The following is a 26,495-nucleotide window of genomic DNA, read 5'->3' as shown; positions in this document are numbered from 1 at the left end:
GGATATTGTTTTCTCCGATTGACTTCCCCGTTGATCATCATCATCATTGCTACCATTTTTCAGCTTGTCAAGAGCTTCCATTTGCGTTCCGAAAGCCAGCAATGAAGTGGTCTAGGGGGCCAAGCAGCGGCGTGCATCGTTTTGCCTGTCTGTTATATTGGAATCTTTGACATTGGACGTGCTGACTGACACTCTTCGAAGGCCTATCGTTATATCGAGCACTTTTGCGACAATCTCACAGATTACCTCCGACAAGCACTGAAACCGAAAACATTCGACACCTAGTGAGGACGAAATTCGATCGGTATAAGGGGATACAAAGCCCAACGCGAATCCTACACTGCCTCCAAGCAGGATACGAGGTAAAGATACCCTCGTCATTACCAAGCAATCAGAGCTAACAAATATTGCAAGGCCTTGGATTTATTGCACTCAGCATGTTCGGAAAACAAAGATTCTCTCGCTCGTATTCAATTACTTCTCCAATCGTCGAGATCTCGGACGCCTACGAGCACCCCAAAAGACGAAAATATTTCCACACCAGTTAGCCGCAGGGCGGAAAAACGAGCGGAAAATATAGAATTCCAGCGTCAATCAAGGTGGACACATCCGAAAGTCGAACCTATTCTGTCACGCCCAAGACCTGTTGTTGCCGGACGGCGAAAAGTGCCTGTCTTCGTCAACGCGCGCGGAGTTCCTTTCTTACGAATAAAAAAGCCCCAGCCTCAGATATTAAGCCAGATCATTCGACAGAAACATGCATACAAAGATAAATTGATCGAACGTCGTAATAGGCTTCTTCTCGAATATTACTTCGCCAAAGATGAAGAGGATTGGGATAGAATTCTGAATGGCGAAAGCATAACCAATGCGACACATTGGTCGAAGGAACCACTGTGGCTAGAAGGTTCATGGCCAGAGTCTGTGTGGGCGTCTTTTCAACAATCAAACGACGATAACTATATATACGAACGAAAAAACCTTAACTTGGCAAGAGAACTATGGCAAGTCGTTCTCGACGAACGAGAACTCGCCGAGAAAGAGAAAGCGGAGGGAAAAGACCAGGATTCAGAAATCCATGTTGGCTCAAAATCTATGGACTCGGACCTTGCGCGTTGATCATTGCTCGCAATGAACCGCTGCATATATGTACAGTCATTTGTCTCGCATACAAATGCCCTTCCGCAAACGAAGATCTGTCTGCAGACCAATTCTTGTGAGATTTCAGTCGGGCGTCCATACCGAATAATCCGGCCTCGTCTACTTGATAATCGACGATCTCGGTTTGTTTGATTTAAATTATAAGCACCCACAGATATCAGGGCAAAAACGTGAGGATATTTCATAATGCGAGTGCTTGATCAAGCTAGGAGCCAGTGGGTGGTTATAATCCCTGGTCCTGAATGCTTAGCATGTGTTTACTCGTGTGTTAACTCTCGAATGCTTACATTTGAAAGATTCTTCAAGAGTATTATGATGAAATTTGCAATTTCTCAGCAGCCACGGCCACGTCGTCATCGCCGTCCTCATCATAATCACCTTTACCCGCCAACCCTCTCTCCCAAAGTTGCCTCCCTGTAAGCTTTGTCTCTTCACGAGCAGATGTCTTCTTCTTTTTCTCTTCCGCTTCTTTTTCCTCCCGCAGTCTCTGCTCTTCTTCTTCCAGCTCCTTCCTGAATCCTTCTCTCCACTCCAAGAACTTCTCCTTGTTGACAAGAGTACCCTGGAATTTCCGGTTCTCTTCCTCTTCCGCTTTTGCGATTTCTTTCTCCCGCGCGTTCTTCTCAGATGTGACACGGTCCATTATTAAATTTTCTGCCGCTTCCTTCATAGTGCTGACAAGCGTGAACACCATTGCCATGCCAAGGTTCTCCTCGATACTAGGCTGAAGTGCTTCCATGAGATGTGCCTTGTCTTCCTGCACGTCAAAACGAGAATGCTTTGGGGCATTTGGAGGAGTTGAGATTTCTAGATCTGGCGCCACATCAGGATATGCTTCGGGATATGAAATTTGTAATATCAATATCGGTGCTTCCTCTTCGGATTCCTCTTCTTGGTCGATGTCAAGTGTGATCGTTATTCGATAAGACGTCTCGGAAAGATCTAGCAATTCAAAGCGCAATTTGGCGAAACCGTTAGCCTCTCTATAGTCATAGTGCAAGATTAGAATTTCAAATATGATGCACCTGATATCTCGTCTGGAAAAATGGAGTCGAGAACTTCTCGCTCCTCAATCTGGTCCTCGCGACCCATCTTTGGCTTTTTCCTCCACTACGAGAGGGGCTCCGGCAGTTGCGCAAGGTTTGATGGAGGGCTCGATGGAGGCAGATTCAATTCGTTTGGTAGTCTGTGTGTCTATTTGAAGGAAAGGCAAAGTGGCAATAATAACAAATACAAGCTTATCTCCAGCTCCTGGATCGTATATAGAGTTAAATGATGATTGTGACAAGAAACATCGGGTGGAGATGTCCCGCATGCAAACATCGCAAACATGTGTGGTTAGAAACGGCCTAAATTTATTTTCTCGAACAAATTTCACCCCAAAAGCCTGCATATTATTTAGCGATCCCTTTTGTTTTTGTGAATAATACTTTTTTTGCAGGAGACTCCAAGTTATGGGCAAATCAAAGATGAAAAATAAGAAAGATTCACCAAAACAGAAGAAATCAGTCCTCAACGGGGTGGGCGGCTCCATTTCCAAACCACAAATGGCAGAGAATACGACAGAGCTACTCGAGAAAGCGACGATTCTTCTTCAGACAGGACAAGCCGAAGCTGCTCTTCCTCTTGCACAGCGCGTGCTGGAGCTTTCGCCAGAGAACTCCCCCGAATCGTTATCGGCAGTCAACCTCATTGGCGAAATAAATGTCGAACTCGGTGATATCGATGCCGCTCGCCAGAGTTTCCTACATGCAGTTCAAATAGATCCCGAGGGGACGATACCTGAATCACAAGGTGGCGGCGCAGAGAAATTTTTATGGCTTGCGCAATTGAGTGAACAAGGTGGTGCAGACAGCGTGGGGTGGTATGAGAAGGGTGTTGGCGCTTTGAGACATATTATTCAGTCATTGGAACAAAGTACCCAGCCTGCAGATGCCACTTTGTGTGAAGAAAAGCGCAAAAAACTGGCGACTGCTCTCTGCGGGGTAGTGGAAATATATATGACTGATCTTTCGTGAGTGGGACTTTGGAGAGAAAGTGATATGGTATTTTATACTAATTGAAAGTATAGATGGGAAGAAGATGCCGAAACTCGATGCGAGACCCTCATTACCGAAGCCCTTCTTGTCGCTCCTAACTCACCGGACTGTTTACAGACCTTGGCCTCTGTCAGGATATCGCAATCACGAGTGGACGATGCGCGCGCTTCTCTTTCTCGGAGTTTAGATATCTGGAAGGAATTGCCACCCGAAGACCTCAGGATCCCAGATTTTCCAACAAGAATCAGTCTCTCGCGGCTTCTCATGGAAGTTGATATGGAACTCCAAGCACTGCAGGTTCTCGAAAGACTGATTCTTGAAGATGACGAGAGTGTCGAAGCTTGGTATCTTGGCGGATGGTGTCTCTATTTAATGGCAGAGAAGGAGAAGGAAAACGCCGCCAGTTCCATATCAGCACAATCTACTGAAGAAAGGCGACACGATTCCATGGTTGCTAGCCGGGAATGGCTCAAGCAAAGTTTGAAACTCTACGCAAGACTCGACTATGAGGACGAAAGGCTCAAGCTCCACGCAATTGACCTGATTCAGGACTTGAATAATGAACTTGGCCAGGACAATGATGATGATAGTGAATCCGAATCTGGTATGCCTGGTGGTGATGAGGAGGAAGATTTGGATGAAGAAATCGAGGCTCTCTCCGATGACGACGACGATGAAGATCATGAGATGAAAGACCTATAAATGATTATTTGCCATGCCTTGTCAATTAAGAAGTAACCAAAATCAGCACATAGAGTTCTTTAAGACCAAGTACTGATAAGAACATTGAAACAAAATAAGTCGGCGAGCAACCGACCCTACGTCTTTACAGTGCTCTGATTTTCTGTAATTCCCGGGACTGATTGAGTCAATTCGTGTCTATCATGAGGTAAAAATGACATGCCGAAGAAACATTTGGACAATGAACTTTATCAAATATATGTGTTTCGAATTCCTCCTTTCCGATAGTCAAAATCGATTGGTCTTTGCTCCCAGGTACTGTTATAAAAAACAGTGATTCCACCCAATGTCTTCCTCTTCCCACTCTCTACCTTTCCAAAAAAATTCCTTTTCTTGGCCCAAACTCTGCCTCATTTTGACGCGGCTAGTCGTTAGTTTCAAAGTCTCTGGGCTTCCCCATTCATATTTCTAGAGGCAGATACATGCTTTAGCGTTGATCCAAGAGCTATCTAGAAGTCTAAATTTGTAGTCAAGAATTACAATACGATGGATGTTTCAATCCGCTTCTGGGGTGGGAAACCCGTACGGTATACCAGCTTTGCGTTGCGCAAAGAATACTTTATTGAAATAATCATTCCCTGGCAAGGCTTTGAGAGCACTTCCAGTCTTTCTGCTATGGGATCGACTCAAACACGATGTGAAACAACCAATGACTGAAACATAGGAAGATAGTACACTTCCTCTTCTAGACCTATTTTTGCTTTAGCAAATACTGACTGTATCACAGATGCAGACATTGCAGCATGACAAGCGAGCAACACGGTGTAGCGCAAAACCTACATCGGTGATGAAATTAAATTGTTATATCTTCCTCGGCGTGCAGGACCTCGCCGTCACTCTAGATCGAAGTATGGAGCCCCCCTCCGGACACACGACCTTGGGCAAAAGAACAACTAGGATATGGGTTGATTGGAGTCATCAATAAACGTTACGTCCAGTTTTTATATTTCTATAATGATACGGCACACTACGTTACCAATGACAAGGTGAGGGTCGGCTGCGAAGTGATAGTCCGAGGAAGATTCCAACAGAACGTTCAGCCGATCAACACTATTTTCGAGGCAACTAAGATTCAAGCTTGGTTGAACGACTTGAGTTCGTGTGCAACATAGACAATAGATGGCCTAACTCTAGATATCGCAATTGCCTCGATAAGCGATATCCTGCTGGTGGTAGGTGAAATGAAGGTACACCAGATTAGGGAACATGACTTGTCGAAAGCTATGGTAAACATAGACCTATAAAGACACGTACTAGGTAAGCTAGTATGGGAACCAGGATGCATTCGTACTTATTGAAATATACAGGACAAATTGTGCCGTATATGAAAAAGAACAAGCTAAAGTATAGGTTCGTCTCAACCTACAAAGAGACCATATTCCTAAAATAGAAACGCTCTTTCGACAAGTGGACATTGTCCTACTCTGATAAGCCCATTCAGCACAAAGCAGCTAGTGACCTGTCTAACCAGATAGCCTCGTTGAGGGAGTGTTTTTACTACCTCGTAAGACTCACGGCGAACGGGTTCATCGCCGATAATCGGCAACAGCAATGGGTTTCTCCACTCCCCAAAGCACCGACAATTCGGAGAATCAGCCATAAGGGCGGAGGAAAGGTGTTAGAATCAGAATTCACGCAACCAGTCGGGTAATTGGTTGTAGCTAAAACATTGTCATCAGCAGAGCTTTGCTCTTTCTGTATCACCAGCGGATGATAATATTGTGCTGGCGCTGTATATACCATATATTGACTGCCAAGAGGACCTTTGGCCTTTTGGTGCAACTTGTCAACATATTGTTGTCGTGGTAGTAGAAACAAGCTACGATTTCTCAAGGACACTATTCTAAATGAGGTTTAGAGTAGCGGACCCCTCGGACCGGATTAACATAATACCCGGCCGATAAGTGTAATCAATAAGTCTGCATATCATATCAAGTCTCCAAGTCGGCCACGACGCCAATGTGAGCAGTTTGCTGTCCCTTTGCAGGCGTCGGAAAAGGTGTCCACCGCTGGCGTACAAGGATGGATCTTGTGCAATCTCCAGACCTTGACGAGGCGTTGAAGAAGCCGCTCGTGGACCTCGACGCGGTGGAGAGCGGCGCCGACCCCGAACACGGTGCCGCCAACACATTTACAGATGAAGCATTGAAGGATCTAGCGTCGCCTTCCCATGACGGAGAGGAAGAGAGCGATGAGGACGAGTGGGAGACGGACTCTCTCTACGAAGAAGCACTGCACTTTGTTCGCGACGATCAGCTTTCATCAGGTGAGTTTCTTGTCCGGGTTTACTATACCCATTCATTGTGTTACAGTCGCTGAATTTGTCTTCTTGTGACCAGTGCCGGACTCGTGTACACCGCAGGAAGCCGCTGCCTATCGCAAGCGCTTGCATGAGATTGGAAAGGTTGAATTTGTGGAAGAGACGATCGGGAAAAATACAATCACCGCGAAGAAGCTCCTCACGGCTTTTGGCATTGTCCCACCTTCGTTCCTCGAAGATGCCCCTGACGATGCGTATCACCCATTGCTAGGCATTGTAATTTCGCGAGAATTTGCGAAGCGGCAGAAACTGGAAGAGTACAATACAATTCAGGATGCGGTGGAATTGCTTGAGAAATCAAAGAATATCATCGTCATCACTGGCGCCGGAGTATGTGTTTTCGTTTTTCGTTGATTGATTTTGCAATTCTGACTTGGCTTAGATATCTACCAGTCTCGGTATCCCCGACTTTCGTTCCAAGGACACCGGTCTGTACTCACGGTTGGAACACTTGGGGCTGAGTGATCCGCAGGAAGTCTTTGATATCCAACTCTTTTATGAGGACCCGAGTATTTTCTTCTCAGTTGCCAAAGATATACTTCCCACTGAGAAGAAATTCTCCCCAACACACGCCTTTATCAAACTTTTACAAGACAAAGGCAAGCTGTTGACGAATTATACTCAAAATATCGACAACATCGAGGCCAACGCGGGTGTTAGCCGTGAGAAAATTGTGCAATGCCACGGTTCTTTTGCAACGGCAACATGCACCAAGTGCGCTTTCAACGTTCCCGGCGACGCCATTTTCGATACAATCAAAGCGGGCAATATCCCAGAGTGCAAAGCGTGCAAAGAGCGCCTTGCTCTTCAGCCACAGGGAATGAAGCGGAAGCGGAGTTCGAATGGTTCGCATCCGAATCGAAAGAAGGGTTTTCTCGGAGACGATTCGGAAGAAGACGACTATGACATTCCCACTCCGGGCGTTATGAAGGTTAGTAGACGGATAATCGTGTTTTTGCCTGGGACACACCACTAACCAATCTCCAGCCGGATATTACATTTTTTGGAGAAGACCTTCCTGATGAGTTTGGGCGTCGTCTGGTTCAAGAAGATCGAGAGCTCGCAGACTTGGTCATTGTGATTGGGACGTCTATGAAGGTGGCGCCTGTGGCGGATGTTCCCAGTCTTATCCCAAGCACGGTGCCTCAGATTTACATATCCCGCACGGCAAGTATTCCATACTGGTACAAATATATCCACTCAGCTAACAGTAAGCAGCCTGTGTCACACATTGGCTTTGACATTGATTTGCTGGGAGATTGCGACGTGGTCGTCTCCGAGCTCTGTCGTAAATCAGGATGGGATTTGCAGCACAGCATGATACCCAAGGACCAGAATGTTGACGTCATTAAAGAAGAAGGTTATGAATCGCGATACACCTTTCGAGTCGTCAATGCATAGCGAGGCGTTATGGTATTTACAGCTCACACTTTATTACATCAAGCTTTTATTCCCTGGAGGAACGGCGCAAGGGCTAGGATTTTGCAATATGGAAGTTATGGAAGATATTCGCAAGGCAAAGTTTGTGGTTTCAGTATTTATCGATTAATCCATTCGTGTATGTCAGTTTTTTTTTCCTTTCGTGTTATAATCAGTCAGACAGGTTATTTAGGGTTAGTGTTCGCGTGATACCAAGATAGCAGATCTCAATATGAACTTTTATTCGTGTTAATTATTGAACAAATACTTTTATAACCATAAACCATTTTTTCATATATATCAATATATCAATAAGAGTTGTTAAGCTGCGCCGTATGTTGATGTCTTCTGATTAGAGTTGAAGATATATCATTCCCCGCCAAATCGAGAAAAAATAAAAAGCGGCGATTCCGCTCCATACTTTCCCCTCTTCACATCGGTTCCCTTTGAAATAACAACAACACATTTCAGATTCACCTTGTTTTAACAAGGTTTCTAAATGTGAAATCGAACATGGAGTATGTAATTCGGTTTGCGCAGATCCACGAAAGCTTTCGGCGCGCGGAGATTGAAGCTCTCGCGACGCTTGTCGGGGTCGACGTTGAATTTGTTTGGTATGACAACTACGTACGTAAAATTCCATGTTAATTCTGCATCTGAGAAAAAAAAATTCTGACGGAAAACTAATCGATCGACTCAGTCGCCATTTTGCGTGGCAAAATTCCCAGATGGCGAAGCAGCCCGCAAAGTAGTCTCACGAAGCATTCTCGCTCAAGATGTCTACGAACTCTGGGGCCGCGGAGTCAGCCATGCAGAGCTTTTGGCCGACATCAAGTCTAGAACTGAGTCGCGGTGGAAGGACTACGAACGTGTGTCTGTGCACATGGTCTTCGACAGTTTCAGTCGCAAGAGATCTCAAGCAGAGAAAATGAAGCTTTTCCAGACTTTCTTCGAGTACGTGGGACTCAAGGGACCTATTGACATGCATAATGCCCAAGAAGAATTCGCCATCTTCGAGGACTATGTAAGCTCAAAAGAGGCGAGCGATCTGAGAAAGGGTGCTGGTGCTGTCCAAGAAGAAGCTTCTGAATCTGCACACCAAGGAGTGGGAGATACACCCCTAAAGATGGCCCTTTTCGGCCGCTGGATATGTCGAAGCAACCGTGACACAATTAGAAAATACGATCTCAAGAAGAGAAAGTACATTGCCACCACATCCATGGACGCAGAGCTATCGTTGGTCACCGCCAATATGGCCCTCGCCGCCCCTGGAAAGATATTCTTTGACCCTTTTGTGGGAACTGGTAGCTTCCTGCTCGCAGCAGCTCACTTTGGAGCCATGACGCTTGGATCCGATATCGACGGCAGAAGTTTTAAAGGGAAACAGCCAATTACAAAAGAAAGCCCTGCCGGTCTTTCCTCGAATTTCGCTCAGTACGGTACCGAAAGCAAATTTTTAAATGCTTTCACATCGGATCTCACAAACACCCCTATACGGCAAGTCCCTTTCCTGGACGGTATTGTATGTGATCCGCCATACGGGATACGCGAAGGACTAAAAGTTCTAGGAGCAAGGGAAGGGCGATCAACAGAGCCGATGTTCATTGACGGAAAGCCAGCCCATACGTGAGTATTTGTTATATCTTTCCTGATGTCAAGACTCCTTAAACTAACAATGATTCAGCCAACCGGGTTTCATAGTGCCTAAGAAGCCATATGGCTTCGTGCGGATGCAGCAGGACATACTATGTTTCGCTGCTCGGACATTAGTCGAAGGAGGGCGAATAGCAATGTGGATGCCCACGTCAGACGACCAGGAGATTGAATTGATGATTCCAACAACTCCGTCACTGGAAATCGTCAATGTGAGCGTTCAGCAGTTCAAGGGCTGTGAGTTTTTCTACTACCCGTTTGCTGATGCTATTTTATCTACATGTATATCTGACTGGTCATTATTAGGGGCACGCCGCCTTCTCACGTATCGGAAACTGCCCGAGGGAGAAGTATCACTGGATACGAGGATACACCGCGCGACAGATGATGCACAAGGCGTGACGGCTGATGACTTGAACGAATTCAGACGAAAGGTAGTCATCCCATCATATCTAGATATTTCACTTTTCTGACGGAGAATTCAGTATTTTATGCCGAATAAAGAAAAGCTCAAAAAGCCCAAAAAGCCCGAGACTTAGGTCGCCTCCAATTCGACTACGGAAAATTGAATATAAGCTCGCCCAAGTCACCGAATTCGGTCACAGTGTGTCGGCAAATAAACATTTGGAAGTTGATAGTTGGAAACAGTGACACCAATTCACGAAGAAGAAAAAAAGAAAATAAAAGAAAATCACAAAATCTACAACTTTAACTTGTGATCTATATCCACGTCCAAATCAACACCCTCGTCCCGTTTCACTCGCTTCACTTCCCTCGCAAGCTCCTCTCTCAATAGACGTGCCAATTCCTCCCCTTCGTCATCGTCCAGATCATCCCTCTGCCCTCGACCAAACATTGTCCAACTGGACAACTGTCTCGTCGCGCTGGAAGACAATAGTGGTGGTCTCGGGATGATGTGGAAATGAACGTGAGGAACCACCTGGGCTGCTCTTTCACCTGTTGATTTTATAAGATATTGTTTCGATAATTTTGTTAAAGGAAGAAGAAGGTGGGAAAAGACAATACCATTGTTCTGAACAATATTCCAATGCTGGTCTTCTGCCAGACTCTCTTCTCCGAATATAACTCGCATAGTTACTCGAGAGATGACCGGGAGCCATTTACCAATCTGCCCAACAATTCAATAAGCAATCTATTTTCTTTTGTTCTTTTTGAACATCAAATCCGAGAAAGGGACTAACCTCTTCTCCTACTCTAACCCCCACATCCCCAACTTTCTCCCAATGATTCCTCGTCGTAAGCAAAATATGGCCCCTGGACAAAGGCATAATATCCAAAAAAGCCAGAACATGCTGCGTAGCCAGAATCAAAAACGCCCTTGACGATGGTTCATTACTGCTGGTTTGAGTAGGTGGGTGGGACACTCGTTGCAAAGCCGATGATGGCGGGATGGGAGGATACGCAGCAGCGATGGCGCAAAAGGGGCATGTTGGCGAGGGTAATGTTGGGTGAACTGGCATGTTGAAATAAAATTTTTTTTTCTCTTTCTCTCTATTATTCGACGCCGTTGTATGGAGTGAGATGTAGGTTGGGTGGATGTGTCTCGCGTGAGCAAGATCAATGTGGTTGAGTCGAGTCGAGCGAATCGCGTGGGGAGCAATGTTAACTATTACTATATAGGTATACGAGGAGAGTGATCGTCGCAGATGATTGGTTACTTCGAAAAAGGTGCAAGACTAAAAAACCAACCCAGTCGCGTCCGTGGTTGAGGTTTTCGCGATTCTAAACGTTGTTCTTAGATCTCATTGGTACGAGTGCCGACATTAGTTACCGAGGTTCATTTATGCTTTGGTAGCGGCTCAGTATGTACCCAACCTACGTCGCGTCCAAGTTCTAGTCACCGTAAAGTAAACATTTCAAGTTATAAGAATCTCAAGTCTCATTCGAAGGAAAGCATATTTACAACGCCGATTAAAAAAAGTCAGGGATCAAATAACTCAAGTACCAACCAAGCCCACATTATCCGAATAAGCAACAAACCAAAATTGCTTTCTGCAACACACAACTTCGCACAAAGCACAAGGAAGCCCTCCCTCAATCAATAAACTAGAATTTTAGACATGTGTCTAGACAGTGTTTTCCATTTCCTCCTGTATTATATCTCTCTGTTGTGAATGCCGGGCGCCATTTTGTATCTGTCGAGTTCACGCCGGAAATTTTGTATTCGAAATAAAGTCTGTTGCTGAGCCGCTATGGTCGCAACAGAAGTAGGAATTGCTCATCAAAGCCGCCTGGCGCCGGTACAAGGTGGGCGAAGCGAGAGGCACGAATCAAAGCAGTAAGCGGCTTCTCTGCCAGACAAATTGGAAGAAAGCAAGAAAACAAAACAATTGAAAAAGATAATCCTTGCCAACCTGAGGAGAACCAAACGCCGGCGAAAAGGTCAAGAAAGTAAGTCGAAGAAAAAACTAATGCCGTGATAATATGCAATTGAACCCATCCGCTAGCACCCGCATGAAAAGAGAAAAAACGCCTAGGCAGAAAACGTAGTCATTCCCATTATAGCGCCGCCCAGCTGTGGTCCGAATAAGGATCAAGAAGTCGTGGATCATTCTGCATTACATTTATTATGGGCCTCGTAGCTTTCGTTGACCTTGATTGAGCTCTCAATATACAGAGAATGATACTTCTTTGCCCATTGGCGAGTAACGATAGAAGCCTTGAGGAACTTTTTGCTGGCATACTTTTTGAAGAAAGCCTCGTGAGCCACAGGACGGTGAAGGTAGTCGATCATCAATTGGAGCACTGGTTGAATCTCCTCTTCCGTATAGCCCGAGTAGTGTGCAAGGGTGGCATCCCACTCTGATCGATCCAAAATTACGCGGGCAAGGTACATTGCTGCGGCGCCAATATGGCTTTGCTTGTAAGCCATGAACCTGTGGTCCAGCAAGCTGAGCTCCATCAAATATTTGCCCAAAGTGCGAGTTTGAATGTCGTAGTTGTCAGCTTTCGAGATGCGACGAAGGAAGTTCATCGGGTTGGGATAGCTCATGTTGTAGTCAAGTGTGGCCAAGACGTGTCTCTCGGCATCCAAGATTTCCTTGTCCGAGAAAGCCTCATCGGCAACGTGGCTAAAGTTGACAACATGAGGCGACAAAACCTCCTCATACTTGGAAGCAATGAACATGGCGGTGACACCAACCAATTGTAAGCGGTCTAGAGCAACAACTTCGGCAGAGAGGAAACGATCGATGATATTGACGGCCAAGAAGAGGGTCTCGGGCAGCAACCTGAAGCGCGTGTGGACTTCAATCAGCCAGTCGACGAGAATGCCACGCATCTTCCATTCGAGATCGGGTTGGTGGTCAATGTAATCTGGGTTGGGGAGCGTTTCGAGCTCGAGGTCTTTGAGGTAGTCAAAGATTTCCACCACGTATTCTGCGGCCATTAGAGGGTCGTCGAGATCTTCGGTATCAAGATCTAAAGGCTCATCGGCTAGTGGGATTTCGGTGGCCTTCACTTCAACAACATTCTCGACGACGGCTTGGGGCTTTGTGATCTCCGACTTCTTCTTCTCGACATCAACCTTCTTGCGAGGCGGTTCTTCATTGTGAACAGTTTGTTCCTTGACAGACTTCTGGCTTGAGGATCGCTTCATCGAGCTGCCGCCAATTCCGGAGCCACTTCCGGGACGCTTGACCTCAACCGTGGCCTTCTTGGTGTTATTATCCTTTACACCGAGAGCGGCGCGTGTCGTGTTGGTCCGGCTAAGCTTCTGCACACCACCGGCCTGGGAAGTGGCTTTGGAAGTCAGGCCACCTTTGACTGCTGCTTTCTTGCCATCCTTGGCGTCAACGAGGTCTGTCTTGGTGACATTGCTCACATCACCCAGAGCAGGGCGTCGTCTTTGGGCTCCATTGGCGGTGGGAACCGATGTGTTGGCCTTTTTGCTTTGCAGTGGCTTCTTGGCTGCGGTGGTGATATCAGAAGTGGTGAGAGCCGCTGCCTTTGCTCGCGTCACACGCGTTGATGTGCCATTTTCATCGTTTTCGTTGGTGATCGTCCTTTGACGGAGACTCCGCGTCTGAAGCACATCAAATGAGGACATGATTTGATATTAAGAGTAGAAGTAATAACAAAACCAATAGAGGAATTTGCAAGTGTAATCAAAGAAAGAAAAAAGAAAAAGAAAACAAAGAGAAACGCTTGAAAATGACTAGTAATATCAAGAGCTTACCGGGGGCATGGTGTTCTACCGTCGATGGTAGAAGAGACGCGTTCAAAGAAAATCAAGGCGGGCTGAGGTCGAGGTGAAGTACAATTGACCAATATGAACGATCGTCAGACCGTTGTCACAGTTATCTAGCTGCATTCCATGGATTAGCCTTGATCTGTTGGAGTGGAGTGGGTGAGGAATCTGAGTGCGTATCCCTGGGACATACCTCACGTGGAAATATAGGTTCGATGGGTGAGAATCTCAGAGGGTATGAGATACTAGAGGAGCAAGATGCAGTGCAAGATGAATATACTTGACGGCTGAGGCTGGCGTGTCACGTCGATAGGTGTTGGCAGCTTCTGCACGAGATTAGAGGCGCGCGCGACACGGTAAGGTATAAGCGTGTTGGAAACGTGCAGGTGTAGCAGTGCTCGATAGTGGTAGTGAGAATGAGTAGGTACAAGATGCTTGAGGAATGTACAAAGCTTGTAAGTATTGGGGGAGGGCGGTGGTGGGAGTGGGCAATGGGGCAAGGCGAAATTGAAGGGAGCAGAGAGAGACCGAGAGAGAAAGAGAGGTTGATGTTTGGCCTAGCGTGGAAACGGTAATAATGCCCCACTGGCCGCCCAGCGTCTCTCTCTCTCTCTCTCTCGCGTTTTTTTGCCCGTACGACGAGTGGACACGGGTGAAAAATGCGTAACGAGGACAGGAATGCTCACCTGGGCAGGTTGTATAATATGGAACGCGTCAAAAGCTGCAATAATACAGGCTGTAGGGTCGAGGATACGTGTGTATACGGGAGCGAGGTTGGAGAGAAAGCGAAGCAGGACGGATGACGCGCCTGGGGCTATTTAAGAGACAATACCGGAGGGCCAAATTTACGGCAGCGATTCGGCACGACAACAACAATAATACACAGCAGTAAATACTGCTAATAGTACGGCGTAATAAGAGAAGAGTTTGCAGGTGCTAGTTATGCGTAACAACGGGCGGGTCGTGGTGCATGCGAGGAGCGCGCCAGTGGGGAGCAACAACGCCCGCGTCGCCGGGGCAACAGGCGTGTTTGTGCCGTCGTCCGCCCGCGTCACGTGACTGCGCGCCGCTGCGCCACACTTGGGGTGTCTGTGGCGGTGCTGCTCCTTCCACGTGACTTCGCCGGGGCTGGTGATGGATCGTCAACTTTTCTCGGCTCGAGGCAGGAACGTCCGCAGGTCCATCCACGGCAATTGCCCTCTCCGCCCGCCATCTGCTGCCAGTGCAACGAGCTTGCTGGCCCTGCACCACTGCGACTACTCGGTTGCCCACCCCAGTCACGCCCCAATTCGCTTTTCTCCAGCGTTTTATCAAGCAACACATCTCCCGTGCGGCCTGGGATAGGCCAGCTCCGAATTGGCAGCCATGCTGCAAACCCGTCTGCTGTCTCGGACCCTGCAGCAGCTGCCATACCGATGTGCATCGCCGCTGGCAGTCCGGTTTTACGCAACCGCCGTCCAAGAGACCGAGAAGGCCCCCGAATCATCGTCCTACGACCCGGACGCCTTTGCGCCTCCACCACCCCGAGGTGAAGTCGGTGTCCATGTCCGCAGGTACAAGCCTCGAACGCCCGGTGTCAGACATTTGCGGAGACCTATCAACGACCATCTGTGGAAGGGCCGCCCCGTACACAAACTGACATTCCCTAAGCGTGGTCAAGCCAAGGGTGGTCGTAATCATACCGGCCGTATCACCGTTCGGCATCGCGGCGGTGGTCACAAGCGACGAATTCGCATGATCGACTTTGCCAGAGCCGACCCTGGACCGCACGCCGTAGAAAGGATTGAGCATGATCCCGGCCGTACCGCCCATATCGCTCTGCTTCGATCGAAAGAGACACGCAAATTGAGCTATGTCCTCGCCGCCGACGGCTTGAGAGCTGGCGATGTCATCCAAAGTTATATGGCCGGCATTCCTCAAGATCTCTGGGACAGTATGGGTGGAGTCATTGATCCCGGTGTCCTGGCTGCACGAACTGCATGGAGAGGCAACTGTCTACCTTTACACATGATCCCTGTTGGTACGCTGGTCTTTAACGTCGGTATGCGACCTGGAAAAGGCGGCCAGTTGTGCCGAAGTGCAGGGACTTTTGCAACTATTATCGCCAAGGGTACCGAGCAGCAGAAGAACGAGGAGCGCAAGCAGCAGCTCGAAGCCGAGGCCGGGATCGAGAAGGTCGAGCAAAAGAGACTCACCCAGCGCGAGAAACAAAAAGCGGAGCGTAATGCCGAACATGTCACTATCCGACTCCAGAGCGGCGAAGTCCGTTTGATTCACAAAGACTGCTGTGCTACCGTAGGCGTCGCCAGTAATCCCAACTATCAGTACACCCAGATCGGAAAAGCTGGTCGTGCTCGCTGGCTCGGTATCCGTCCGACGGTGCGTGGTGTTGCTATGAATGCCATGGACCATCCCCACGGTGGTGGACGTGGTAAATCCAAGGGAAATGTCGACCCGAAGAGTCCTTGGGGTATTCCGGTATGTAGCACCTTTTTGTTCTTTTTTTTCTCCTTGCCCTGCTCTATACTAATCTCTACGATACAGACCAAATCCGGATACAAAACCCGCCCCAAACGCAAGGTTAACAAAAACGTTGTTGTGCCTCGTGTGCGTAACCAGGGTAAGCGTCGCAGAGGCTACAACTAGTCGACACGATAATGACTGTGAACCCACATTTTCCATTTTTGTTTGAGATACAATATATTGCTTTGGGGCGTTGCGATTTGCATGTACAATATTCTGAGGCCACGGAAAGAACTCTTGTTGCTTAACGCATATTCTGCATCCATGGTTGATGGTCTGGCATTCTTGGCCTGCTGTATAATACACCGAATCCATCACTTTTGCATTTGTTTAACTATTATTCTTATTGTTGTTGCAATCGTACTTGGTAGATAAGTCGTGCGTAGTATTTATAATCGAGGCTCTAACTTGTTTCGGGTGTTGGACGTCGTGGGGCTGTAGGCAGTCGCCTGTCGTCAGTCCGGAAATCCGCCGCCAACCCCAGACGGACTTCGACCTGCAAATGACTGAGCGGGACTTTGGACATTCGCAAATGAGTTTATACTGTGAGTTGGAGACATCGTGTATGGTGCTTTACCGTCCCTACTAATTGCTAGATGCAGTAATGTCAGATTAATACCTTCTTTGCCCGCGCACCACACCTTAGAACCTTCTACCAACTCTATCCTATCCCTCACATCCACCACAACTCCAACGATACCGTTTCGTTTTGCTTTCAACATTGGTTAAGCCGAGCTGAGGGGGGCGCACTGTTTTGAGATAAATCCAATACGCGATTGCAGTATTCCGGTGTTCAGCTCGCCACTCCAGTCTACCATTCTCCGCCGCTTCATTCTGAAGACCGACTTCTCAACACTCTATGGCCCATCATGTCTTCTCAGGAACAGGAATCATTCAATGACTTCTCCGGACAACCTATGTCTCTGGACATCTCTGAGCCGCACGCGGCGTCTACAAACGATGACGATAACAACTACGTCCCTCGCCCAAAACGAATGGCATGCGTCGTCTGTAGGAAGAGAAAACTGAAATGCGATGGAAAGAAACCCAGCTGCGGAACCTGCGCTCGCGTGGGCCATAATTGCGCCTACGACGAGGTGCGCAAGAAGAGTGGCCCGAAGCGAGGATATGTGAAGCAACTGGAGGCAAGACTCGGTATGTTCCCATCACAGGTACTCCATTTGAGAGGTTTTAAGGAGGGCCCTTGCTGATTGATTTGCTGCAGCCCAGGTTGAAACTTTGATAAAGAGTCAAGAATCGGACAGTCAGCCGACAAGTCGCCATTCACAACCTCCAACAATCGCAAATCCGGGAATCTCGGATTTCTCATCTATTTCGAATACTTCGCCTTTTCAGCAACTCCCAGACGGCTTGGGCTCGCAATCGTTTTCGGGTAATTTTTTATCCAACGACCCGAATTTAAGCACCGATTCCTCATGGGAGATCATAAGCTTGGGACTCGAGGAACCGTTGCCGACCAAGGAGGTCGTAGACGATCTGTAAGTTCTTACACGATTTTGATATAAATGTTTTCCATCAGCATTACTTACACAAGTGCAGAACCTCGATATACTTTGATAGAGTCTATCCGGCTAGTCCGATGATGCACCGACCTCGATACTATGCCGCTATGGATCTAGCCCCTAATATGCGCCCTCCAGTTTGCTTACGCTATAGCATGTGGGCATTAGCTGCTTCGATTACACCAAAATACTCTTTTCTGGAGGAACATTTGTATGCTCGCGCTCGAAAGTACATTCAATTGGACGAGATGAAAGGCCACGGAGAGCACATGGTCACCATTGCTCACTGCCAGGCATGGCTCTTGATTTCACTATATGAATTTAAGCAAATGCTGTTTCCCCGAGCTTGGGTCAGTGTAGGAAGGGGGGCAAGATTGGCATCCATGATGTGCCTGAACCGATTAGATGGAGTTGGACTGGATGTAAAACACTGCATTCCGCCACCCCGCGACTGGATAGAGAGAGAGGAAAGAAGGCGAACGTTCTGGATAGCGTTTTGCCATGACCGTTATGCTAGTATTGGTACTGGATGGCCGATGATGTTTGACGAGAGAGATGTATGTCACGAGACATTTTTCACGAGACTACTAGGAGAGAATACTGACACATTGCTCACAGATTTTGACAAATCTTCCTGCCAGTGATGACGCTTTTTTGACTGGAAAGGCTGAAGTGGCACCGACAATGAAAGATGTTTTAGCCGGTGATATTGCGAATCTATCCCCTCTGGGAAGCGTGGCGTTGATGTCCTGTATTTTTGGACTGAATCTCACACATCTGCATCGACCCGACTCCCAAGATAGAGAAAATGATGTTAATGGGGAGTTTTGGAAGCGCCATCGAGCTTATGACAACATACTCCTGAACATCTCACTCTCGCTTCCCAATTCTCTTCGTTTGCCGCGAGGTATCAAGAACCCAAACATTATCTTCGCCAACATGAGTATCCACACATCCACGATTTGTTTGCACCAGGCGGCCATTTTCAAGGCCGAGAAGAACAAGCTGCAAAATCAAATTGCGGCAGAAAGCAAACGGAGGTGTATCATTGCGGCGGACCAGGTTGCCAGCATAATGAGGATGATCAGTCACACGGATTTATCTACAGTGAGTAGTAGACTCGATACGTTGATTGGTTTCTTGGTCAACTAACAGCTTTTATAGATGAATCCTTTCTGTGCTTTCTGCCTCTACGTTGCTGCTCGAGTCTTTGTGCAATACTTGAAGTCACGACCAGACGACCAGGCTGTCAAATCTTCGTTGCATTTCCTGCTCACGGCTTTGAATGCACTGAAGCAGTTCAGCTCTCTTACCGAATCCTTTTTGATTCAGCTAGACGTTGACTTGGCTGGGACTGAGTTTGCGTCTATGACTACTAGTAAGATGGGCCGGAAACCAACCGTAAGTGATGCTATTATCTAGTATATAAGTACATGAATTTGGGCTAACGTATAGTAGGAACAGAATGACATCAGCGACTGTGTACACATTGCACGTCTAAATTCGTCGCCAGAGAATGCCAGGGAAACCAGCAATACAAACTCCCCGGACAGCCGAGTATCCAATAATTTTGGCTCCCTTCCGAATCGACAACGAGGGCCAAATCCAAGCCACCAGGGGTCTACTAATAATTCTGTGAATGCAAACCCAAGTCCTGGGTTTGACGACCTCCACGCGTGGCCAACTAGCGAAATGAACATTTCTCTCGCAAATGACAACACAAATTCTAGCTCTGAAAAGGCCTCGCCAGCCACAATGAACTCTTCGTCCAACACCGCCATCACCCCTCCTAGCGTGGATAGACCGTTGTCAAACACACAGCCACCAAATGGATCAAACAACACCAAAGATATGGCCACTCCGGACCCTTTGAATCATGATTTCAACAATATGTACAATAACATGGACTTTTCAAAATCAGTACTCTTCGACGCGACAACGTTGAACAGCGAATTGGACCCGACAGGAATGGAGAACCCGTTTGCTTTGAATGCAGGCTGGTCCCATCCGATAGAGCAACCGACGGGGCTTGAGGATCCTTCTCTTGAAATGACTGATGATATGGATCCATTTTCGAACCGCCAGTTTGAGCAGATGTTGGAGGGAATGGGTTGGAATGGCTGGCCTCAATGATGAGTTAATATAGCCGTTGTAAATGGAGTCTTTATTCACTACCAATATTTTGGTATATACATAGATAGCGTCCAGGGTTTTTTTTTTTTTTTTTTTGTGCTTTTGGTGCTAGTGGAGTATCGTGAGGGAATTTGGATATCCACCATTCGTTTGATATTGATGTTTTTTCTTCTTTTTTTGACAAGCCAAATCTCAGATATTATCATAATATTCAATATTACTTACCATGATTAGAATTTTAATTTTTTTATGTACTAGTTGAAACTTCCTAGTATTCAGACGCGTTGGCTGCCTGAGGCACCAATGGCCCGCATCATCATCTCCGAAGCTTCAATTGAGCTGCTCCCGCTTTGTCTTCACCTTCAACCTTTGAACTCCAGGCCGTCGCATCGCCAATTACATGGCCTTCAATTAGCGCGGACACTTTTATCCCTATCTTCACGCTGCCCAAAAGACGATGCACATGAAGGCGGGCCTTCAACGCACAGCTACAGCCATCCCGGAATAGGCGCGGCGTTCAACATCGTTTCTCGAAGTTCCCCGAGTCTCTCGAGTCTCACGTTTCCACGGCGAAATTCCCTCTACAATGGCCTCCAGACAACCAGACCGGCGATTCATCCACAAAGATCGGTTTGGGTACCTCTTTGGCTCGTTAAAAACCCAAAATTACCAGGATCCCGCCGCGCGGGGACCTGGATCGCACATGTTCGTTCTTTCCCGAAAAGACCCAACTCAAAAACCATTTCTCGCATTGCGAAAAAGGGGAGATGAGAGAAAACAAAGGTCAAATAAGAGAAGCTCATTTCTGGTGATATTATAGAATCCGGACACTTGCCTGGAACCCAACCGGCCAACTCATCGCCACGGGCTCCGCGAACCGCACGCTTCGCATATGGAACCCCGAGCGCGCGAATGCGAGATACTCGACGGAGCTGCGCGGGCATTCTGCAGGGATTGAAAAGGTTCTGTTTAATCCAGTCCGGGATGCCGAGCTGGCGAGCTGCTCGAGTGATGGCACAGTGCGCTTTTGGGATGTGCGATCCAAGACTTGTGTGAGTCGGTTGGATGTAGGTGGAGAGGCATTTACGCTGTCGTGGTCGGCGGATGGGAAGGTTGTTATTGTTGGGAGGAAGGTAAGATATCAGAGTCGAGTGATGTATTTGGTTTTCTTTTTTTTTTGGGTTTTAATATGGTTGCTCTAGGACGACACACTGGTGCCTGTATCGATTGAAAGCCTGTCGACGCCTACGATCATGACGAATGGAGCTACGACTGAAAAAGCTACGTCGACGTATACAACACTGCCCTCACAGCCACAAAACACCCAGACGAACGCGACGACATTTTCACATCACGTCCCAACCGAGTCCGCCCCAGATCTCGATTTCCTAGCCACAACAGGCGACGGCACCGTCAAGATATTCTCATACCCATCCTTCACACTACGCCACACCCTCAACGCGCACAGCTCTGCCTGTCTCGCCTTATCTCTCGCGCCCACCGCACGGTATTTGGCCGTCGGCGGCAGCGACGCACTCATCTCCCTCTGGGATACCACAGACTGGGTCTGCCGGCGCACAGTCTCCAGCGAAGGCAGCGGCACGATCCGCGATGTGAGCTGGAGTTTTGATGGCCGGTTCCTGTGCGGCGCCAGCGAGGAAGTGGGCGCTAGTGGGCTTGAGATCTTCCACGCCGAGACAGGCGACAGTGTGCATTCGATCCCTGTGACTACTTCGGGGATTCCGGCGGTTGCGTGGCATCCCACACGGTATTGGCTTGCGTATTCGTCCATGGCTGATAGTGGGAATGCTGGCGGCTTGAGGATTGTTGGGGCTGCTGGGGGAGGTCTTTAGCTTGGGCTTTGAAGATGTAAGATTATTAATTTAATGGTTATATATGTTGATGCTGCGTCATGCCTGATGTCTAGTTATATATCAATTGATGTCTGCTGCTGAATGATGTCAGTATTCGAACTACTGTCTAGATCAACTGATTTCGACACGACAGCTTCAAATGTGAGAATGTCCATGGAATGTTCTCAAAGACTACTTATGTATGGTTGCCTACGAGGAACCACGGATCATGTATTCTGAAGTTTTCCTTTTCCGGAAGGAAAAAAAATCAATTTTTTTGACGCGTCTTTAAATTTAGTCACGCGTAGCAAACTAGCAATAGAAGCCTTGTAAAAAAATTTTCATCCAGTTCATGCTAAACTGTAACAACATTGAACCAAGTTGACATTTGGAAAAGGCAGATAATCTGAGTCTGTATTCATTTCCCACCTATTATATGCAAGTAAACTTAATTAAAAACCAAGTCTCGTGTTCTCGTACTTCAAATAGCTCTAAGAGCGACGAGATCGTTGCCAATAATAGTGACCGACATCGAATATGTAGTCTGACCCCACACCGACTTCACGATGATTTGGCCGGGCAATCCCCTGGGCGGCGAGAGGCGCTAAACGGGACCGGAATGGTGAATCCGTCACTGGGAGCTTCCCCACAATCTTCTAGCTTTCGAGCTTATCTTCACTTCAGTCGACTAATTGAGATTTTCCTGGAGATCATTTTTTTGAAGACTTTGAGAACCGCGTGCCGAGCTTTTAGCAGCCCCAAGGACGTGTCACGTTTGGCGACGCGGTCACCTAGGCAAATGTGAGATTTTTTTTCCAACAGAAAAACAAATCGCAAAGATGCTGGACTTTAACGACGAGGCGTCCGGCCATGAAAAAACCTATACTTCTTTTGGCCAGCTGCCGGCCCATGTAGATCGTGAAAAGCCGCCGCCTCGAAAGGCGCCATTTTCGACAATTTCAAACCACGCGTTTGTGCACACAGTAAGACGCCTTTTTTTGTTCCATAATGTGGTCTAATCTTGCTTTAGACCGAGTTGATTCTGCCTAAAGATGTGTATAACGCAGTATGGAGCTCGATGCGTTCGAGGCTAGAGCAGCCGCAGTATATCCAAGTCATTATGCCTCTGTCGTCGTTGTTAGAAGGTGACTTTTTCAACGCGTTTATCAAGACAGGTACTCATCTTCTGGACTGCAAAGAAGGGAGTAGTACTGATGTACTTAGGGTCTGCTCTTATGCTCTCCGAGGGCCGACCAGGCGTAGACGATGTTTACTCTGTGCGCGATGGTAAGTCAGCTGCCTATGGAACATGGAGAAAGCGCAGAAGAGAAATAAGTGAATTGAGTACCGACTGACGCTTCTTCCTAACTGGCAGGAGTCGTGACACTCGAGCTGGGCAAAGAAAAGTACGAGCGCTCCGGCCTCACGGGCAAGCCAATTCGCAGCGGCGCGAGGAAACATGCCAAAGAACGATTCAGTTGGTCTCCTCCACTATGATAGAAACTCGTCTAATCTGCTGCAGCGGTCGATCTCGATCTCCGCCAGCCGTCGATGCTGCACGGCAAGAAAGGCTTCGAGCGCGTTGCCTGGGCCTTTCGCAATGTGCTTAACGCCTCGCTGACCTGGCTGCTGCTCGTCGACTCGTCTGTCTCTGTAGGCTCGCTGGATCAAGGTAAGCTTGCTGCAAGTTCTTGTGAGAGCTGTTGTCTGACCCTGGAAACATCCAGCTATGAGCCTCCTCGCAAAACACCAGCCGAGGATAGCAACTTGCCGTTTCACAGAAACCGTCCACCCTCACATGTACACGCCGCCGCTGTCTACGGACGAGGTTGCCTCTTTGGCTTCAGAAACCGACATCGAGGACTACTGCAACGACCTGTCGGAATGGCTCGCCCTGGTGTCGCTTGAGTCCCCGAGAATATTAGTAGGCGACGACATCGACCCCTATCTCAGCCGGTATTCGCTGCCTCAGTCAGACCCGGAGCGTCCACAGCCATCATCGACTCTCGTGACGCTGCGATGGCACGGCGCCATGACTGCGAACTGGATCACCCAGCTCTTCCTTTCTCTGCTGTGAGTATAGGATGTTTGCCAAGTAGATGGATGGCGATGCTAACCGTGGCAGCCATGAATACCGGAACCGCACTGACGAGGTGAACGACTGGGCTTCCCTATCGGCCACGGCATTCAACAGACACGCTGTCGAGAATGCTGATGGGTACAATATAATGGCCTGGCACAGCAATCACATTTCCTGGGAATTCGTCGGCGCGTCACAGCGGGCGTAGCGATGCCTGTGTATGTATGATGATGATGATGATGATGATGTTTCGAGTGGCTGTGAGATTTAAGGTGTCCGCTGCCGGTTCCTCTCCCGCTCTTTCCTTCTACCCTTAGCATCACCTCCCAGCCCGGCAAATACGAGGGTTCATCCCAGCCTTTCGCTCTCGCTCTCGCTTTTTCATCGCATCTCAACAACATACGCTGTCCCGGAGCCTTTCAAAGTGATCATGGGCCATAATCCGCATTCTTATCTCATAGGCGATGACCCAACTCTCGCGTCTGCTGAGATGAACGACATCTGGGAAGACCCGTTTCTCAGCACTGCAAATATCCCATCACGTAACGACTATTCTGCACTCCCACGCCCTACAGGCAACATCGCCGGGGTATATACAGCAGACGAACTACATCCCTCATATTTGCATGTTTCCCTCTCTACCTATACGCCCAATATACTCGACAAACTACCAGGCAGAAACCAGCCGCTCGGCCTGACACCTTGGGCCACACCTTGGGAGGGAAAGGGCACCAGCCAATTTCTCGAAGAGCTTCATGTTAGCCAATCGTTCTACAATACTTCAGACGACGACATCGAATCTGCACCAGTACCCGGGTTAACGAGGTCTCCTGCTTCATCGGCTCGAACAATGCTGACACCTCCAACAACTCCAACCACCTCAACAACTTCATCACCACGTTCTCGCCAAAAAAGCAAACGGCGCTTGTCTTCCCACAAGGCCCCTTCGCCGCCTATAAAATTTGTTCACGATGAATTATCCATGCCTGCCAACTTCCAGGCAAATCCAAACGCCCACGCTCGCTTTAAATATCACGATGACGGCACTCGCGAGTACCTCAACTCACCACGGAAACGACAAAAGGTCTCATCGATATGAGACGGAGTATATTATGTACCGCTCCCGATGGAGAGTCTGGAGATGTGAAATTGGATAACGAAAGAAAAATTATTATATTCATGTATTCTTAGATAGACGCATCTGGTGGTGACCTGGTGTCGGGTTTTTTGGCCATACTTACGGTTTTTCCTTGCACTTTGTTTTTCCAACAAGCCGAATGGCAGGTTTCCACCGGCAAGCATTCTTACTTTATTTCATGTATGGGTTACAAATTTGCATGTGTTCAGCGTTTTTGTACTTGGAAGCGTCAATAATCTCGGCGTATAGATGACGTCAATGTATTATTATTATCCCAGTCTTCAATCAAAAGACTTGATGCACGATCAGGTGACAACCGTAGTTCATGTAGCTAAATAAGTACTAATTAAGGGGTGCATTGGACAGTCAATCTATGATATAACACAGGAGCCTACTATTGACTATAATAACTATGTATGTAATGTATCAACTGATAAACAATCAACCCATTTTAAGCTTCCTCCACATCGCATATCTTCAAATGCTATCATCCACAGCAGCAATACCTTTCGGAAGACTTGACTAGGACAGGTGTTAGTTAGGACTTCTCATTTGCGAGCAGGATACACTTACTGTCCATTGAGCCGTGGTGGCTCATCATCATGTCCGAGCGCCCAGCAAGCCGACTCTCAAACATCCTACATAGTAGTTTCATTTTTTTTTGTCCTACGGTGGTACTTTTTGGCCTCGACGATGGCCAGTATGTTGAGGCGTGAGACTTGCCGCAAAGCTTGTCTATCCAGACCGAATCCCTGAGACCCATTCACAAGCTGTTCAGCATTCCCCCAAACACTGCTAGGCTAAATGTGACCAAGTAATCTTTGAACCTTTGCGGATAATTCTATCCGGGTGTATGATCCGCAGGCCAATGACCTGACTACCAGAAGCAAGGTACTCGTTTTCGAGTTTGTGGATATTGGTTGAGTCATTGAACAGACTGTTGAGAGCGGGAATATCCTTTGGAGTTTGAAAGTTGTTGATCCTGGTTTCCTCCTTTGGTAGAGGCTTTTCTCTTCCTCGCGAGGTCATATTTAATGGTATCGAAGACCTGGTCGGGTATGGGGGTGGCTTGTAAACTGTACCAAGCATCGCAGAAACCGTCTTTGCGACCTTGGGATTTGACCTAGAAGATGTCACAAAGCTGGTCTCGACCGTCCCGTTCACAACGTTGACCCTTAATAACTGCGAGAAATTGGCGTTAGGAGTGTAATTTTTCGGGAGGTACTGAGTGGCCCACTCGATCAAGCCCTGAGAGAAGCAACCATCCACGCGAAGATTCTCAGTACTTGGGCCAGGGAGAGAAAGTAGAGTAGCTGTAGGGCTACCGAGACAACTAAAAGATGGAGGCTGTGAGACAAGTAAGAAAAGGCTTTAAAAGCTGGGAAAATGAAGACTGTAAAAAAGATCGTCGAAAGAGAAAAAGAAGAGCTCAGATGGACATTGGAGCCGTGGAAAAATTCCAGGGGTTATATCAATCCGGCGGTCATGTGAGAGCATCGGGTGGACTCCTTGATGTCATTTCACCGGCGGTACCATTTTTGGTCAACTTCAGTTCGGACAATACATTTTCATATACGTTTGAATTCACCAAAAAAACAAATCCCCATACCAGTAGGTAGTTCAATTTCTTAGTATTGTAAAAACGACATCATAATCCCTGCTAGAATAATCACCCAATACATGTATTTTGTCACATCTTCTG

The 26,495-nt window shown here is 47.6% G+C and overlaps 10 protein-coding genes across 10 annotated transcripts; 7 read left to right on the top strand and 3 right to left on the bottom strand.

Annotated features, from left to right (window-relative positions):
* Window positions 1-101: 101 nt before the first annotated feature.
* Window positions 102-1,119, top strand: TRUGW13939_02903 (uncharacterized protein; the record flags this gene model as incomplete). Its single annotated transcript, XM_035486090.1, has 3 exons — window positions 102-147; window positions 202-362; window positions 415-1,119. The coding sequence occupies 3 exons, from the start codon at window positions 102-104 to the stop codon at window positions 1,117-1,119; spliced, it is 912 nt and encodes a 303-aa protein (XP_035341983.1).
* Window positions 1,120-1,471: 352 nt separating this feature from the next.
* On the bottom strand, window positions 1,472-2,253 carry TRUGW13939_02902 (uncharacterized protein; the record flags this gene model as incomplete). Its single annotated transcript, XM_035486089.1, has 2 exons — window positions 1,472-2,103; window positions 2,187-2,253. The coding sequence occupies 2 exons, from the start codon at window positions 2,251-2,253 to the stop codon at window positions 1,472-1,474; spliced, it is 699 nt and encodes a 232-aa protein (XP_035341982.1).
* A 377-nt stretch (window positions 2,254-2,630) lies between these two features.
* On the top strand, window positions 2,631-3,902 carry TRUGW13939_02901 (uncharacterized protein; the record flags this gene model as incomplete). Its single annotated transcript, XM_035486088.1, has 2 exons — window positions 2,631-3,175; window positions 3,233-3,902. The coding sequence occupies 2 exons, from the start codon at window positions 2,631-2,633 to the stop codon at window positions 3,900-3,902; spliced, it is 1,215 nt and encodes a 404-aa protein (XP_035341981.1).
* A 2,061-nt stretch (window positions 3,903-5,963) lies between these two features.
* On the top strand, window positions 5,964-9,872 carry TRUGW13939_02900 (uncharacterized protein; the record flags this gene model as incomplete). The annotated part of the gene is made up of 9 exons (XM_035486087.1): window positions 5,964-6,207; window positions 6,281-6,591; window positions 6,644-7,192; window positions 7,249-7,650; window positions 8,152-8,307; window positions 8,381-9,306; window positions 9,365-9,570; window positions 9,640-9,767; window positions 9,819-9,872. The coding sequence occupies 9 exons, from the start codon at window positions 5,964-5,966 to the stop codon at window positions 9,870-9,872; spliced, it is 2,976 nt and encodes a 991-aa protein (XP_035341980.1).
* Window positions 9,873-10,033: 161 nt separating this feature from the next.
* Window positions 10,034-10,814, bottom strand: TRUGW13939_02899 (uncharacterized protein; the record flags this gene model as incomplete). Its single annotated transcript, XM_035486086.1, has 3 exons — window positions 10,034-10,290; window positions 10,360-10,462; window positions 10,536-10,814. 3 exons carry the CDS (start codon window positions 10,812-10,814, stop codon window positions 10,034-10,036), a joined length of 639 nt encoding a protein of 212 aa, XP_035341979.1.
* A 1,088-nt stretch (window positions 10,815-11,902) lies between these two features.
* On the bottom strand, window positions 11,903-13,402 carry TRUGW13939_02898 (uncharacterized protein; the record flags this gene model as incomplete). The annotated part of the gene is made up of 1 exon (XM_035486085.1): window positions 11,903-13,402. One exon carries the CDS (start codon window positions 13,400-13,402, stop codon window positions 11,903-11,905), a length of 1,500 nt encoding a protein of 499 aa, XP_035341978.1.
* Window positions 13,403-14,908: 1,506 nt separating this feature from the next.
* TRUGW13939_02897 (uncharacterized protein) lies at window positions 14,909-19,722 on the top strand (the record flags this gene model as incomplete). Its single annotated transcript, XM_035486084.1, has 10 exons — window positions 14,909-16,021; window positions 16,088-16,163; window positions 16,438-16,444; window positions 16,508-16,634; window positions 16,849-17,221; window positions 17,292-17,565; window positions 17,627-18,146; window positions 18,208-18,696; window positions 18,754-18,990; window positions 19,048-19,722. The coding sequence occupies 10 exons, from the start codon at window positions 14,909-14,911 to the stop codon at window positions 19,720-19,722; spliced, it is 3,891 nt and encodes a 1,296-aa protein (XP_035341977.1).
* Window positions 19,723-20,308: 586 nt separating this feature from the next.
* TRUGW13939_02896 (uncharacterized protein) lies at window positions 20,309-21,575 on the top strand (the record flags this gene model as incomplete). Its single annotated transcript, XM_035486083.1, has 3 exons — window positions 20,309-20,427; window positions 20,543-20,855; window positions 20,925-21,575. The coding sequence occupies 3 exons, from the start codon at window positions 20,309-20,311 to the stop codon at window positions 21,573-21,575; spliced, it is 1,083 nt and encodes a 360-aa protein (XP_035341976.1).
* An 839-nt stretch (window positions 21,576-22,414) lies between these two features.
* On the top strand, window positions 22,415-23,863 carry TRUGW13939_02895 (uncharacterized protein; the record flags this gene model as incomplete). The annotated part of the gene is made up of 7 exons (XM_035486082.1): window positions 22,415-22,558; window positions 22,606-22,750; window positions 22,800-22,862; window positions 22,951-23,052; window positions 23,098-23,247; window positions 23,303-23,648; window positions 23,701-23,863. 7 exons carry the CDS (start codon window positions 22,415-22,417, stop codon window positions 23,861-23,863), a joined length of 1,113 nt encoding a protein of 370 aa, XP_035341975.1.
* Window positions 23,864-24,085: 222 nt separating this feature from the next.
* Window positions 24,086-24,754, top strand: TRUGW13939_02894 (uncharacterized protein; the record flags this gene model as incomplete). Its single annotated transcript, XM_035486081.1, has 1 exon — window positions 24,086-24,754. The coding sequence occupies one exon, from the start codon at window positions 24,086-24,088 to the stop codon at window positions 24,752-24,754; it is 669 nt and encodes a 222-aa protein (XP_035341974.1).
* Window positions 24,755-26,495: the final 1,741 nt, after the last annotated feature.

This window comes from Talaromyces rugulosus, chromosome II (assembly GCF_013368755.1).
Source record: "Talaromyces rugulosus chromosome II, complete sequence".
Classification (NCBI taxonomy): domain Eukaryota; kingdom Fungi; phylum Ascomycota; class Eurotiomycetes; order Eurotiales; family Trichocomaceae; genus Talaromyces; species Talaromyces rugulosus.
The sequence above is the reverse complement of the archived record's forward strand: the minus strand, read 5'-3'. Positions and strand labels throughout refer to the sequence as shown.